The sequence below is a fragment of the Onychomys torridus genome, chromosome 9 (assembly GCF_903995425.1).
Source record: "Onychomys torridus chromosome 9, mOncTor1.1, whole genome shotgun sequence".
In the NCBI taxonomy this organism is placed as follows: Eukaryota; Metazoa; Chordata; class Mammalia; order Rodentia; family Cricetidae; genus Onychomys; species Onychomys torridus.
Genome location: NC_050451.1, coordinates 23,122,363 through 23,137,641, shown reverse-complemented (window position 1 = coordinate 23,137,641; position 15,279 = coordinate 23,122,363). Strand labels below are relative to the sequence as shown.

Below are 15,279 nucleotides of genomic sequence, written 5' to 3'. Positions count from 1 at the left end.
CCCCACCAAAACCTTCCCAGACTACGACTCCAATTGTGAAAGTGATTTTGATTCTATCTTTACTGCTGGTCGTACTAAGAACACCGAATGCTTCCAAATGAATAGCAGTCATATGTTTGGCTTCTGAAGAAGTTAACAGATTATAAAATGACTTTAGTGACATTTTCACAGAAATTCCTGACAAGTCTCAGACCCTGGGTAGGAACTTTTTAAAGAATCACTTTTAACGATGAGAAAACAAGTTCCTAGAAGTCAAACCCTTGCCTTCCCAGTAGAATGAGAGCCCAAATCTAAGGCTCTTTAAGAACCAAGGGTGGTATCATTTCCCTCCCCTGTGTGTTGGCAATAGTACCTTCCACAGTTAAACCCAAGCAAGGAAATGCTATTTCAAGAACATTGCTATTTTCAAAACATGAATATCACTCATTTAAGCCTTTTCCTCTTCATAGCTCTTTTCCAAAGCACAATGGTCTTGATTATTATGACCAATAAATAAATAAATAAATAAATATCCTCTAATGAATGTCTTGTCCTCTTAAGGATCAAGTTTTAGACTCCCCAGTTAAAAGTCAACAGACCCATTACCTTTATTTCCTTTCAAACCAGGAGCTATGGGATATTGGCCTGCTTTCAGTTTGGGCAAATAAAAACCAGTCCTCCTGGGACTTAACTGTGGAAGGGGACAGAGGGAACTGTGTTGGTCAGGGTGGCCGAGAGATTGATATCAGAGGGGGATTAATGTATAAACCTGCTGCACACAAGAATTCCGTACTGAGGGAAGTCTCTTGAGTTCTTGTCTGAGTTTCTTAAAAATGCTAGCACACCCTCTGTTTTGCTCCAGGTTGCTATATCTCAAAGATGTAAAGGGCTATAGATAATAAAATAGTTTCTTAAAGAAGTAAGGGAAAGAGCCCAAACAGGTGGAATCTGACAGGGCAAAGCTAGGCTTTGCCAGAGCTTTTCAAACCATATCACAAACCCTCCATATACAGTCACTTTCCAGAAGACTTGGGATGGGTCCCTGGCAGTCCGTAGGCACAGCTTGCTCCTCCAATAGCAGAGGAAGTACTGGGTCTGCCAGACACACTATATAATAACTGAAACTGCCCAGCAGCTGACAACACACAGGATCCCCCATGGTTAGTCCTGCAGGGTATGTAAACAATAAACACTTGTATATTGTGGTCAGTGCTTCCCCTCTCCTGGGGACCTTATAAAAAACACTGTGGGAAATAGCATTTAAATAAGATAAATAGAAAGAATAAATACCACATTCATGGTTACATCCTTCAGTCCTTCCTTATCTTTTGTGACACTAAGGTTCCAATTAATAAATCACACTTCTAACCTCTTCTCTCTGTCCCATTCAGGCAGGGAAGCCATGAGTACCATATTAAGAAATAAAACAAAGCTTACTCTCTGTTCATACTAACAATGATAGTCATGTGACACCATTAATCCATTTCTGTATGACTCTGCAGCCATTTGTCCCCAAATTCCGATGGTATTAAAGAGGTTTTCTTACTTGACTGGTTCCCATGACTCCCGCTCAAAGCCCCTGTGGATGGATTGTGCAATTGAGGACTCCATCAGATCCACATATCTAACAACAAGTGGGGCAAACAGGTCCTGCAGGTGTTTGTGAAATTTTCCATTGCACAAATTATCTAGAACAGATAAGCGAAATCATGGTCAGAACCACAGCAACTTTATCGAAGTACAGTTGTACACATAGACCATATTGTCTTCTTTGTTAACACCCTACTTCTAAGGGAACTGGAAGAAAAAAATGAACAGGAACAGGGTTTATGCTTGAGTCTGTGTGGAAGGGAAATGTGAATAAGAGCCACACTGTGTATTTGTGTGCTCATAGGAGAAGTAACATCCCACAGCATTTGTAAATGTTGTTTATCTTACTCCTCCTCTACATACTCTACCAGGAAGAAAACATATTCCCTGCCACCTCCCCTTCCTCATCAGCCTCAGGAAGAAGGGCTGCTTATGACCGTCATTGCTACCAGACACTGAAGGGCTTGAGGGCTTAGTTGGCTAGAGGCATCTTTTATCTAGGAAGTATCTGGTAAAAACTGATATGCAGAAATAGGCTAAGCTAACTAATTTGCTAGAGAGTAAATTAAACATAAAAAATGGATACCTCTTCTCATATGGCTCTTGGGGTTCGCTGATAAAGACAGGCAAGAGAACTTCTGTCTACAGTTAAGCCTCTGTGTGTGTGTGTGTGTGTGTGTGTGTGTGTGTGTGTGTGTGTGTGGTGTGTATATGTATGGTATGTGTTATATACGTGTGTGGGGTGTGTGTGTACGGGGTGTGGTGTGTATGTGTGTGTGGTGTCTATGTGTATGGTGTGTGTGGGGTGTACGTGTGTGGTGTGTGTATGGTGTATTTGTGTATGGTGTGTATGTGTGTAGTATGTGTGGTGTGTATGTGTGTATGGAGTGTGTGTGTGTGTGTGTGTGTGTGTGTGTGTGTGTGTGTGTGGTGTAACAATAAAACAAGGAGGAGCTTTGTCTAACTCACAGTCTGTGGAATAAAGACATCTTAGCAACATGTTTATCTGCATACTAGTCAGGAAAATCCAATAGTCTAGGATGATACATACAGTCTGTGCGGAGAAAGTCATTCAGCAACTGGAACAGTGGGAAACTGTCCCACGAGTCTGGGGGCTGCACCTCTAATGCTGCATCCATGTCCACTGCAAAGAGTGACAGGAACGTCTCTGCATGCTCCACCATCAAGTCTGACCACCATGCAAAGGCCTTTGAAATGTGGCAGAAAAACAACAGAGAGGTGGTGAGTATGCTGTGGGGTGAAAGGTGTGTGCTCCAACCCTCACTGCTCAAGACTGGCTGTGCATCCAGCAGGGCGTGGTAATTTATTGTAAAGAGAACAGCAGTTGGATATGAGTGGGTCTCTCAGCGTCCTAGGCACTGCTCTGTAGAAAGCCTTGCTCCTGACCCTGAGGTCAGAGGACACCACTGCAGGGAGTCAGATATGGAACTTCTGCTCAATTTACAATAACTCTGTAGGCTTGGGTCATGCTCTTTCATTGCTGCTGGCTGGTTCTTGCTCTAAGGTGTAGAATTTGGGAGTTTCTTCACTGTGTTTATGGGTTTTCTGCTGGTCTAACTTGAAAATTTGTAATTACTGTTCATTCTCATTTCCATATCTGGGAATTAGTTTTCTATGGTCTCATCCAAACCCAGGAACTCCTATTGCCCTACACACTGAAACATTACCCCTATATCAGACTAAGTCAAAGCAAACCATTATTAGAATTCCTACAACTGTTGAGTAAAAAGTCTATCTCATTAGGGAAACTTTGTGGTCTAAAGGAAATATCAGGCTAAACCTAGAGAACATGAAACAAGGTTAGGACTTACTTTTCTGGGGCTTAGATACATATGTATATTGAAAACCAAAAAATATCAGTGAAGTAACTCATTTTCATGCACATGGGCCCTTGGAAATCATTGTGCAGGGTCTCAGGATGACATTCACATCAGCCTGGACTGGATGTGAATGCAATTCAAAGGCATGCATGCATGTAGACTAATCATTTCTGGCAGGGGGCATGCAGAATGAGTGGTGGTGTCAACAGGCCCTGTTTGCTGATTTCAAAGAGAGCAGAAAAACAAACATCGCCAGCCTCTTCTTGTCCCCCACCTCCCAACTTAGTGCCGTAAAGTATTTACACTAGAAACACTTTCCGGAGCATTCACCAAAAAAGATGGGAAGGCGTTTGAAAATATGACATATGATTATGGAAATAGTTGTATACATGAAAGGGTTTGTTCAATGGCCAAGCTCTTCTGTGATCTATTCCTTATTGAGGGGTATTCTAACAGCCACTAGGAGGCAGAACAGAGAGGCCACCTCTCTTCTTTCATGAGATTCACTTTACTTACTTCTCCTTTATCAACATGTGGCTGGTTTGCAAATTAAATGGAAAAAATCAAGTCATGTATGGTTATTTAAGGATGGCTTGGCTGGAACTAGACCCCTGCTGTTTCCACTGTAATGTACAGGAAAACCCCACTGAGTCAGAGCATGCGAGGAAGATGCTGGTCTTTGAGCCAAAGGCTGAAACTATTAGATTTCCTAGCAAAAGATATTTTATTGCTTTTGAATACAGCCTGTAATTGGGTACTAAAGTCAATGGCATTTATGGAATCTTCAATGTTTAGCACAGGAATGTATTCGAATGCTTACATTTTCCCCAATTTCTAAGTAATTGTTGATAAATTGGCCTGCCAGTTAAAAAGATGGGAGACTTAATTTTGTAGGTCTAAGGACGGAAAAAAGAATTGTATGCCTCCAACTTACAAGAGAAGACTTCACAATTCCAATAGAGTGTTGATATTATGCTAAATATTTTACTTAAGAAAAATGAATATAGCCACAGGTGCAACTGAGTCATCACAGCTTTGAATATTTGGGCTTGAAGAAAGACGGCTTTATCGCAGGCTCACCACCCGGAGATGAAAACCCTGGGACTGAGTCCAGCAGAGGAAGGAATCTTCCCTTCCCCGTCAGAGCTTTTCCAGCCTGCTGCCATTTAGGCAGACGGCTTGAATGCTGGGATTGCTAGAGTCCTGTCCTCAGCCTGACCCTAGATAGGGCTGACTCTTCCCTCCTCATCCGGGAATCTCTGTAACGTTCACAAGGCACAGCAAGTATTGGCTGGCACTTATTCTTCAGTTGGTTGACCAATGTTACATGTTCAGGGTATGGCCAAGAAGACAGTCTGGGGAAGAATGTTGTCTGTTCCCATATACAACTTTGTTCTTAGATGATAGGGAACATGGACAAAAAACCAAATCAAACCCAAACCCAGTCAAATGCATGAAATTAGAAAATCCTTAACCTGACTTCAGATATGGTTCTGAAGTTTAATTTAAAAAAACCTGCAAACAAGAGACCACGAGGAACACAGTACCTCTCCTCTGTAGAGAACTGAGTCCTACATAACTTATTACTGAGCAAGTCTTAGTCCTTGCGACAACAGTCACGGAGCTTGGATACAGTACGAGCCTACAATGAGTGGTGGCATCACTATGGAAGCTGGCACGGTGATGAAGAGGTTGTAAATTAGGGGCTGGGAGAGAAATGAAAGCCAAGGTATTTCTTTGTAGCATCTTGTAATCAAACTTGACTCTTTAAGGAGTGGGTAAAGAGTCTAGCTAGGGTAGCAATAACTAAACAGTTAAGGGGGAATTCTAATCAAATGGACAGTGTGCATGGCTGGGCTGAGCAAAGGCTAGACTTTATCTTCAGTTTGCTCTTCCAGGTGAAAAACTACATTTACACACAAAGTCATGTATGTTCACCATCACCTAAAGTCTCAGGAAACCTTTTCTATAGACAATATGGAGTTATACATTGGTTTGTAAATACTTACCTGGGGCTTTTTATTACTCAAAGACAAAAGCTGTGTGCTTCAGGGCATACAGTTTACTACACTGAACACACTATATATTCGGCACACAAACTAACATGTATATATGTACCCCTCTATGCACCACAATACATATATACATATACATACGTATACATAGAGAGAGATTAGGAAGGGGGAGGACATGAAGATATAATTTGTGTGCCTGTGAGGAGGCCATGTTCTGAGAAGAAAATTCTGCTGCAAATGAGAGCAAAATGTGACAGCAGCTTCCACATACAGCATGTGTGACTAGTAAAGAAAGGATGCACTCTTGGCTGATGAGAGTTTTTTCTCTCTTGGGACATTTACTGTATTATATTGGGATTTTAAACAGCTTTAAAGAAGATGACTTGGTCTTTGCTGGGCTGGGGGAGGGGCAATCCTATTGTCACTGTTATTTGTGAGGTGTTCACAAACAGTATGTCCACAACAGTTAGATCCACGTTTATGATTTAGTGCTTGATTATGATTATGATTATTATTTTTTTCAAAGATTAGTGAGCACCCAGAGAGTGAGTTCTCGGCAAACAAATCTTTGTCTGTTTAGGAAGAAAAACTCTGTATAATGCATTATATATCAAGTCAATCTTTTCTATTATACTCTAGTCTCCAGGCTATACACAAGGATCCCCTGGGCAGCTTTTGAAAGTGACCAATGTTGTAGAACTCTCTAGTCGGTAGGGCTGGCGCCAGACACAAGAATTCAGATTTCTGTGAGCTGCTTCAGGTATTATTGTCTGTATATGGAAATTGAGACCAGCCCACTCTTCCTGGGAAGGGACCCTTTCCTTCCAACACAGTCCTTCAGTTCTCAGGCAGTTCTCATGTAAGCTTCATCTTTTTTTTTAAATCAGCAATATATTTTGATTTCTTTGGCACAGTAGCTGATGTTTTGTTTAAAGTCATCGTCTTCCCAGCAGCCACCTGACTGTCACATGATGAACAGCAGCAGCTAGCATGCAATCCCAGTATTCTCTGCTGGAGTCTAAGCTCTGGCTGTGGAGTGCTCTAGTCTTCACAGCCTAGGGCATTGTATTTCTCATCCTTCAGAGAACACTAAACTCCTTGGCTCAGGGATTAGCAGATAGAGGAGGCCCAATGGGTAGTTCTGATTAAGTGGTGATGGGGTGAAGTTACTGATTTGGGACATAATCCTGTACATTTACTAAAATAGTTTTTGTATTCAGAACGCTAAAATATGCTGAAGGTTTTATTACTAACTTCAAAACACAGTGTTGAGAACAAGATTGAGGTTGCCATATTTATTTGCCCTGCGTGACTTCCAAGTCTGCAAGTAGAAAATACTTCATGATAGTGATTATCAGGATGATTGGCATTAAGAAAAGAAAGCAAACTTTTTGGAAAGGTAAAAAGAAATGCCTTCTTTGGAGTTTGGGTTTAAAAACGGTTTTTGTTTTGTAGTGCTGGGATATTAAGTTTTCTTTGGTGCCTCTTTGGTGTGGCTTAGGCACCAAAGAAAAATATCAGTATCTAAAAAAAAATATCAAACAAAGTAAGAGTGGAAGAAAAAAAATCCAACCCAACTTCATTCCATGTGTCTGACAGATGCATTCTTTGTGATCTGGGAGTAGCCTTTGAAAGTAGCTGGATTACCAATCAAGTACGTCTGTCATTTTCTTCTTCTGGTAGTCACTTAAATGCACAGCTGTGACTGGGAGAAAACATCCTCTTCATATCCATGGCTTCACAAATACGGAAACTTGGTCAAGCCTTTACCACTCAAAGCCAGAGTCCCTCAAGTCCCTGGAGATGATTTTGAAGACACCCAGAAAAAATAAACTTATCATCACTTGCGCCCCCCAACCTCCGATCTTAAAAAAAAAAAATCAAACAAAGTAAGTGGAAGAAAAAAAAATCCAACCCTACTTCATTCCATGTGTCTGGAAGTTACTCTTAGGCTTGTGTTGTTGGATGTACTATTTGGCACCCCTCTTTCCTCCTGGATGTATCCATTGCTAAGTGCTGTATGGATTAGTGACACCTACTCACGGGGTCTTCCCCTTGTATTGAGGGTCTTGAGGGAATTCAGGATTCTTCGACACTCTCTCTATATATAAATACTGTATATATGACTCACATACAGACAGCTGTAGAGGAAGGTTAGTATCACTCCAAGGAGCTACTGGTTACTAAACTTGGAACTTCTCTTCTGTAATAAAGGTAAATACAGACGGACATAGGAAACTATGACAGGCCAGGGACAGAATCAAGGCAGGTGGGAGGCGTGTGTCAGGATGTAACTGCAGTCCTCATAAGTATATCAATTGCTTCATGCACGCACAAGGGATTCACCCCACATTTACCCTGCTGTGGAGGGCCACCCATGTCACAAGCAGTCCACTAGAAGTTGCTGTTACATTCCTTGGGTCAGTGTTAGAAAGCAGGGCACCAGGAAAATCCCATTAGAAGACATGGTACTAGAAGGGCATGCACAGAGTATGACAGCAGGTGGCCGGTCCATCCAGTTGAATCACATACCTCTTTCCCCTGCCACGATCAGCCAAGATTGACCAGAACAGTAGAGAAACAGGGAGGAAATTTCAAAATGCAGTCAGCATTAGTTGGGATGGCTGGGTTTACAATGTATGATATATCAGTTACCGATCTGTCAGTTTTTTTCTTAGTCATGGGAAGGGTTGTTTTAGGTGCCTGAGAAATTGCTTTTACGGATTGCCCTTCTTCCCCTTTCTGTAAATACCAATGTAGAGGAAGAGGGAGAATTAGAGCAATTTTAAAACCAAGTTATGTTGAGAGAGACGACAAGGTCATCCCTGGAAGTGCTGGGGTGTTTATGTCCTTATGGGTTTGGCATGAAGTAGGTCTTGAAGCTCTTCAGTTTATAATTACTTCAAATTATTTTAATAGTGGTTTGTAAAAACACAATGAAGGAAGCTGTATTTATCTGGTTTGCATTACAGGAATGACAAGTTGAACAACATAGACTTATTGTCTCTGTCACTGTGCTCGGCAACCCAGGCAATCTAAGGTTAAAAAAGGAAAAGTACTGTACAAAGAAAGTAAGATATAGAGAAAAAAAGAATGACCTGTGGTCCACACACCAAAGAACCAATCGAAACAACAGTGCTGGCAACGAGAACAACCACAAAAGACCAAAAAGTATTCTGTGCATCTGGATAATGGATTTGCATAGGCTGGATGCCACCAGACCCATGTGTTATACTTACCTCAGTCCCATGTTCAGAGAGACATCTGAAAAGTTAGGCTGAAATGCACAACATAAACCTCCTCTCGGGTGTTTAGACAACCTTCTAAAGATGCCTCCTTCCGAAACTTCTATTGATTCCTTCCAGAAGCCCAGGTAAAAGCCAATGGGAGTGAAGGGATCTCATTCACAACCAGGTGGGAGGTGTCAGTGTTTGGAACCTCAGCTAAGGGACACTGTGACATCTCCCACCAAGCCTGCTCACCTCTGCATGGTGCTCCTCGTTTTGTTGAAGTACTTCAATGACTAGCTCAGCAAGACGGATTGTGTCTTCAAGCTTTTTGGCAGGAGTGATTAAGCGGCCTACATTTTCTGGAGTATAAGAATTTGTGGTAAGATTCAACGAAAGCAGCAGGCTAGTTTTGTGGCCAATAGAACTAGTGGGTGAGAAATTCTGAATGGTTATCAATTTTCTTTGAAAAGTTTCATGCAAATGTTAAATGAGCAAACCATAAAGCCACCTTGTTGTCATTGTCATAATGATACAGTCAGAAAAGCAGTGCTCCAGCTTCCCATTGCAGACAAAGCTAAACTGAGGTCTAGGGCAGCCCGTGTCAATTGGGTGATTTTGTACAGACATTCTTTAAAGACAGCATACATGAACTACCTCATGTCCCTCTCTCTCCTGTCCTCTGCCCACCGTTAAGGGCAATAGCTCCCACGCTCTGTGTTGATTGGTGCTGTGTTTCTTCTCTATGTGGGTCACACACAGGTCAACAGGACAGCATTGATTTTCTCTGCAGGTCTGCATGTTGACTGGGTACTGCAATGTTCACTTTGGAAATGAGCATTCAAAGGCCACTGTGTTTCAGTCACCCAGGGAAAAGATGAAAAGCCAAACTAACCATTTCTGAGTGTTTATGTAGAAGGCAGGACAGAATTACTAAAAAGGTGTTGGGGATAGGTTATTGCAGGGGGTGCTTCGGTGGGGTGTGTCCATAGCTGCTATAAGCAATATTTAAACAGGAAAGTTGCAACATTGTACCCACTTTGCTTTGTTTTTAGTTTATTGTGAGTTCACAGAATTGTTTTCAACAAGCCCAAAAGGGAACAGAACTCTTGCCTTAGCTGCACCCTGCTCAGAGCTGAGCTCGTACTGTGCACAGTGTCATCTCTTAGCCGAATCTGCTTAGTCTGGATGTCAGAATATGTCTTGTTAAATAAAACTTCTTTGCATATTATTTTCCCCTTTTTGTGGTGCTGGGGGTTTGAACCCAGGGCATTATACATGTTAGGCAATTTTCCTACTGTTGAACTACACCCCTAGTGCTAAATAAATTTCTTTCTTTTTTCTTTCTTCTTTCTTTCTTTCTTTCTTTCTTTCTTTCTTTCTTTCTTTCTTTCTTTCTTTCTTTCTTTCTTTCTTTCTTTCTTTCTTTCTTTCTTTTTTCCTTTTTTTTGCTTTTGAGACAAAGTTATTCTGTGTAGTTTTAGTGTCTGTCCTAGATCTCGCTCTGTAGACCAGTCTGGCTTTGAACTCATAGTAATCCTCCTCGCTCTGCCTCCCGAGTGCTGGGACTACCAATGCCCGGCCCTAAATAGATTTCTTAATACTTCATACAAACTTGTTTTTGGAGTGGGTGTATTTAAATATAACTATAGGAAGTGGCTAATTGAACAAGATAGGCATTTCCTAGGTGACATGCATCATTAATATTTAGAATTTAATGATAGAAAACAAACTCAGTAAAATATTATGCAAAAAAAATGTTTTATCAACTTGGAGTTAAGATGACAAATGGGACAAAGTAAGATGCTCAGATTTTAAAGTTTCAGTTTAACTAGATAACTGTCGGTGTGGAGATGGGTTTTCTGCATGTGGTTAATAAAATCATCTTTTTCTCTATCATAGCCAGGTGGAAAGGTGGCTGGAACTAGTTCAAACTTGGAGGTGAGTTTTGGGGAAAGTTAGTTTGCAGGCTAGGTAAAGTACAGCCAACACCAAGTCAACAGATGTGGGAGGTCAGGGTAACAGCTTATGGCCTCCTGGTCTAGGGCAAAAATACTTGGAGAAAAAAATGAGAGGCAAGACTGATGTTTTGGGAACACTTGACCTATTTGTAATTTTTATTAGTAGACTATGAGAATTTCATTAATAGACTTTCAGGCATGTCTACAAACATACTGTGTATATATGTTTGGGTAACAGGTGTAGAGCAAGGCATTTGCATTTTGATAGTAAATGTGCACACTGACTACTTTTTATTAGTTGATATTCACATTTACATGTCAATTTGCAAATTCCTCATCCTGTTCTTATTACCCATTCAACACATACATCCACATACATACATCACATATGTACACACATTTTCCAATAACCAGACAAGCCTGCACATTATACAAATCTGCAGAAAATCCCACTTGGACCACATCTTTGAAATCTCTCACTTTCAAAACAGAGAGCATTGTCCTTTTGGATGGAACACTCATCAAATCTAGGGGAATTATGGCTGTACACAACATCTGAGACAGAAATAAAATAATTCCCACCAGTATTTTTATTCACATTTACCTAAAAAGTACAAATGCTTTTTTAAATTTTGAGATATCCAAGATGTTTAAGCGAGGACTGCCTGAAGATTTGTTTTTATTTTTTTATGCAAGACTTTTAGATTGACTACATTAAATGGCAATGGATACACATAATGTGTACATGTGCATGCAGTCATTCTTTGAGTGTGTGCACATGTACACAGGCATGTGTATGCCTGATGTGTATTATATATACAGACAGTATGTTTAATAAAACCTTGTGCAATTTGACTTGAACATACAACCATTGAAGTAAATGGGGTAAGAACCTTTAATCTAGAATACTTGACTGCCAATTAACTCATGTAGTCTGACTTCCATTTACTGTTAATTAGTTGTGACTCCATTCTATCTGCAGCTTGAGCCACTTTAGTGAGACACAGCTACTGTTTCCTATTCATTTGAACAGCTGATTTGCTAACTAAATGGCAAAAACTATATTAGACATGAATTCTGTAAGATGATGTCTTTAAAGAAAATACTGTGTAAAAGCCTTCAGCAACCCCTTCCCCAGAGGCCAAAACAAAGTTTGTGTTTAGAAATGAGTCTGATTCTTGGTCACTTCTGCTGTCATGAAATGTGCTGTGACATTCCTACCCGACCCAGTTTTGCAGTAGCTGGAGCACTGATGAAAAGAACTGAAAATACAATATACTTAGGAAACATGTCACACGACGGAATTGAAGCTCATAACAGAGGAAAAACCATCATGCAGAATGTTATGCAACAACAATGTTATTTTGTGCTGACATTGAGATTTGAAAATGTTGCATATGTCAGACATAGCTAGACAAAAAAAAATGTGGACATTTGGGAATAAATGCTCTCTTCCAAGTATCTCAAAACCTACAACATCACATTTGAGAGCCTGAGCCTCAGCTTAGTATTCCAAACTGAAACAGAATTTCAAGAGTGAATAGAAAAGCCAACTAAACTAGAAAGCTGCTGGGTAACAGAACAATAGAAGTTTACAGTACTTGATATTGGCCTAGGCATGCCTTTGAGCCTCTGATACAACATGCTGGTCTGCAAATGCATAAGTAAGGGATGAGGCTCAGGAGCTGGCTGGGGAGCTGTTCAGGTAGGTGGAGAGAGACAAAAAAAAGCAGAGAGACAAAGTGACTTTCACAAGGAATGACAAGTTAGACAAACTCTGAGAAGGACAAATCAAGCAGCAAACACGGCACCCAGCAGCAAGAGGCTGCTTCCTCGGCACTGCCTCAGTGTCCTGGAGGTGTGACAGGATTGACAAGGATCTGACCAGCATCTCAGCACCACCCCTACCCAGACACTCAGAGGCTGAATGCAAACACTGGATGCTCCAGCGAGATGGAAACCCACGAATGACAGTTGCTGCATTGTTGCCAGAAAGAAGATGTACTTTTTTGTATCATGAACATCACTCACAAGTCATTAACTGATTCTCCCCTTCACATGACCAGAGACAGAGTATGGGGTATGAATGGTTGGCAATGTGGAGTCTCAGCTTTCATAGGCCACTCACGTTTTAACTAATTTTGTACCCTCTGTGATTTTGTCTCTTCTCATATAAATGACTAGAGTTAAGAATTTCCCTGTGTATCTGACAGGGTTGCTGACAAGAACAAATAAAACAAGGTAGGAGATAGATCTCCCTCAAATCTAAAGTGCCTACAAATGGTCATTTTAACCTCCACATTGTGAGAAAGCTGAAGTTAATTGCTTTGCAAAAGCAGATAAAAGGCCGTTATTAGTTCAAGCAAGCTAGGGAATATTCGTGCTCCCTTTGTGGAATTTCAACATGTCAAAATCTGTCATTTGGGGGGAAATGTGTGGTATCTGATTGTTTCCAGCTCATTTAATTATTTTCAATTTGGAATTCTCATGGCTTTTATATTGTGGGTTGAATCATATATAAAAACTTGCCAGCTTATCGAATATGTTACTCGCTATTCCAAATGTTAGAATACCGTAATCAGCACTTGACCCATCTGTCATGTGGTTTACAATATCAGCTCTGCAAACATCCTTCGACAATAGTCTTTTCTTCCACATAAGCACAAAGTACCAGCAGCCTCCATAATTCTCTCTTTAGTGAGTGTCTCCTTAACCTTGGACCTGCTCCTTTCTAATTGTTCTTGTTTAGAAAGTGGTCTGTGTGGTGAGAGGGACGCACTCCTTTGCCAACTTCCCTTCTGAGTTTGCTTGAGTGTTCAACTGGGGAAATGATTTTTACCAAGGTATAGAGGAAACGGAATTCTAGTGACACCGATAGAGGAAGGGAGTCGATGAATAACTGCCTTACTCTGGCAAAGCTATCTACTGAAAGCAAGGCTTGTGGGGTCCTGAGCTCACCAGACCACTGCAGTGTTTTGAGCACAGGACTAAAAATAGTCTTTATCAGTTTCTCTGTATTTGAATTCTTTGGGAAATATTGTATGTCCACAGAATTTTAAATGATAGCCATTTAAAGGAGGCTGATGCTTTCATTGTTTTAAAGAAGCATTTTGCTAACAGCATTCTATAATGTTGGGGACATCTCCATCACAATCCACATGGCTCTTGGAATGAATGTTTGCTACAACAGTGTGTAATTCTCTTGGAGACTCCTTGCTCGTTTGCATCTAGGTAACTGATTTTGCATATCAAAATACTGGATCTGGTGCTCAGCACAACATGGAACAGTCTGGAGTTGATTAATAACCTGTGAGGCATCAAACACATGTTTCAGCTCAATGAGTCCTGGGGAAGAATTCATAATGGATTTCCTCTTGCCAATTGTCTGTCCCGAATCCTTACAGTAAGGTTTGCCACCATAGAAAAACAAGCTCCCTATTTTTTTTTCCCTCACAGAGCAAAACAAAAATATCATACCTTGGTTTCCAACTTCATTTACCCAATTACCATTGCTCATGTTTACACAATTAATTCCACTTGGCTTCCAGAAAGAGAGTTAAATGTGACTGCAGAAAAACAAAAAAGAGAATTCCTCTGCATGCGTAGCTAAGCCAAGGAACAGAAGCATCCAGGAGTGAGAGACACTCCAATTAGCCCTTAAATAACCTGACCATCTCTGGTTCCAGCAAGTGAACTGCCAGCCCCTGCAATATCACATGAGGGACAGACATGACTGATGGAAAACCCACTTAGTACCAAGTTCCAGCCATTGATGTGTTGAGGAAGATGCCAGAGTTGTAGTATGCTTTCCTGAAAATACTAGCCTGTAGATAGTTGCTATGATTCGGGGGAGGAGAGGAGATAAAAAGCTGAGGAGGAACTGAGGGTATATACTGTGGTTTGCAAGGTACTCTGGATCCTTGTAATGATGGATACATGAACTAAGACTGCAGGGTTAAAATACACCATTTCTTCAGTGACACTGCCCATAATGTATTATGGATCCTCTTGAATCTCTCTTAACTCTTTTGAGAAGATCCCATCTTTTAACTAGTATGTTAACAAAGATTGGTAAGTGAATTGTGAAGTACTTTCTCTATTCCTTCATTGGAGCCATCTTTGTCTCTACCCCATAAAGACTAGGTGGCTTAGCCTATGTAGTCTATCTCTAAGATGCCTTTTTTATTTCCCTCTTGGACCAGATCCTGTGCTCACATTCTTACCAAAGGGATGGACATGCACCTCAGATCTCATTATTTCTATCTTAGCTCTTGATGAAGCCTTTAGGCCAACAAGGGTGGTGTTAAGATGACTTCTGTAGAGCAAGCATCTGTTTTGCTGTGTCTTAAAAACTTCCAAGAGATCATTTCATTAAAGGGTTGGACATACACCTCAGATCTCATTATTTCTATCTTAGCTCTTGATGATGCCTTTGAGCAGGCCTTCAGGCCAACAAGGGTGGTGTTAAGATAACTTCTGTAGAGCAAGAATCTGTTTTACTGTGTCTTAAAAACTTCCAAGGGATCATTTCATTGAGAGCTATATCATCACATGCCCCAACAATACAAAACCTTCATAACAAAAGCCTGCATCCTTGAGTACAGCTCTCCCTGTATAACCATAACCTTGAATAAAACCAATCTAAATGTATCTATCTGTGTCTTTC

General features: G+C 40.8%; 1 protein-coding gene across 20 annotated transcripts in view; it reads right to left on the bottom strand.

Annotated features, from left to right (window-relative positions):
• Cadps (calcium dependent secretion activator) overlaps positions 1 to 15,279 on the bottom strand; it is a 457,300-nt gene that overhangs the window by 93,771 nt on the left and 348,250 nt on the right. For 6 of the 20 annotated variants that reach the window (XM_036199650.1, XM_036199653.1, XM_036199637.1 and 3 more), the window contains 4 exons: positions 8,908 to 9,014; positions 7,958 to 7,966; positions 2,621 to 2,777; positions 1,526 to 1,667 (listed from right to left, as the gene is read on the bottom strand). In XM_036199650.1, the coding sequence (XP_036055543.1) occupies positions 1,526 to 1,667; positions 2,621 to 2,777; positions 7,958 to 7,966; positions 8,908 to 9,014 (415 nt within the window). Of the gene's footprint in view, positions 1 to 1,525; positions 1,668 to 2,620; positions 2,778 to 3,926; positions 3,948 to 7,957; positions 7,967 to 8,907; positions 9,015 to 15,279 lie in introns of all 20 variants that reach the window. The other 14 variants (XM_036199649.1, XM_036199635.1, XM_036199646.1 and 11 more) reach the window with 3 other exon arrangements.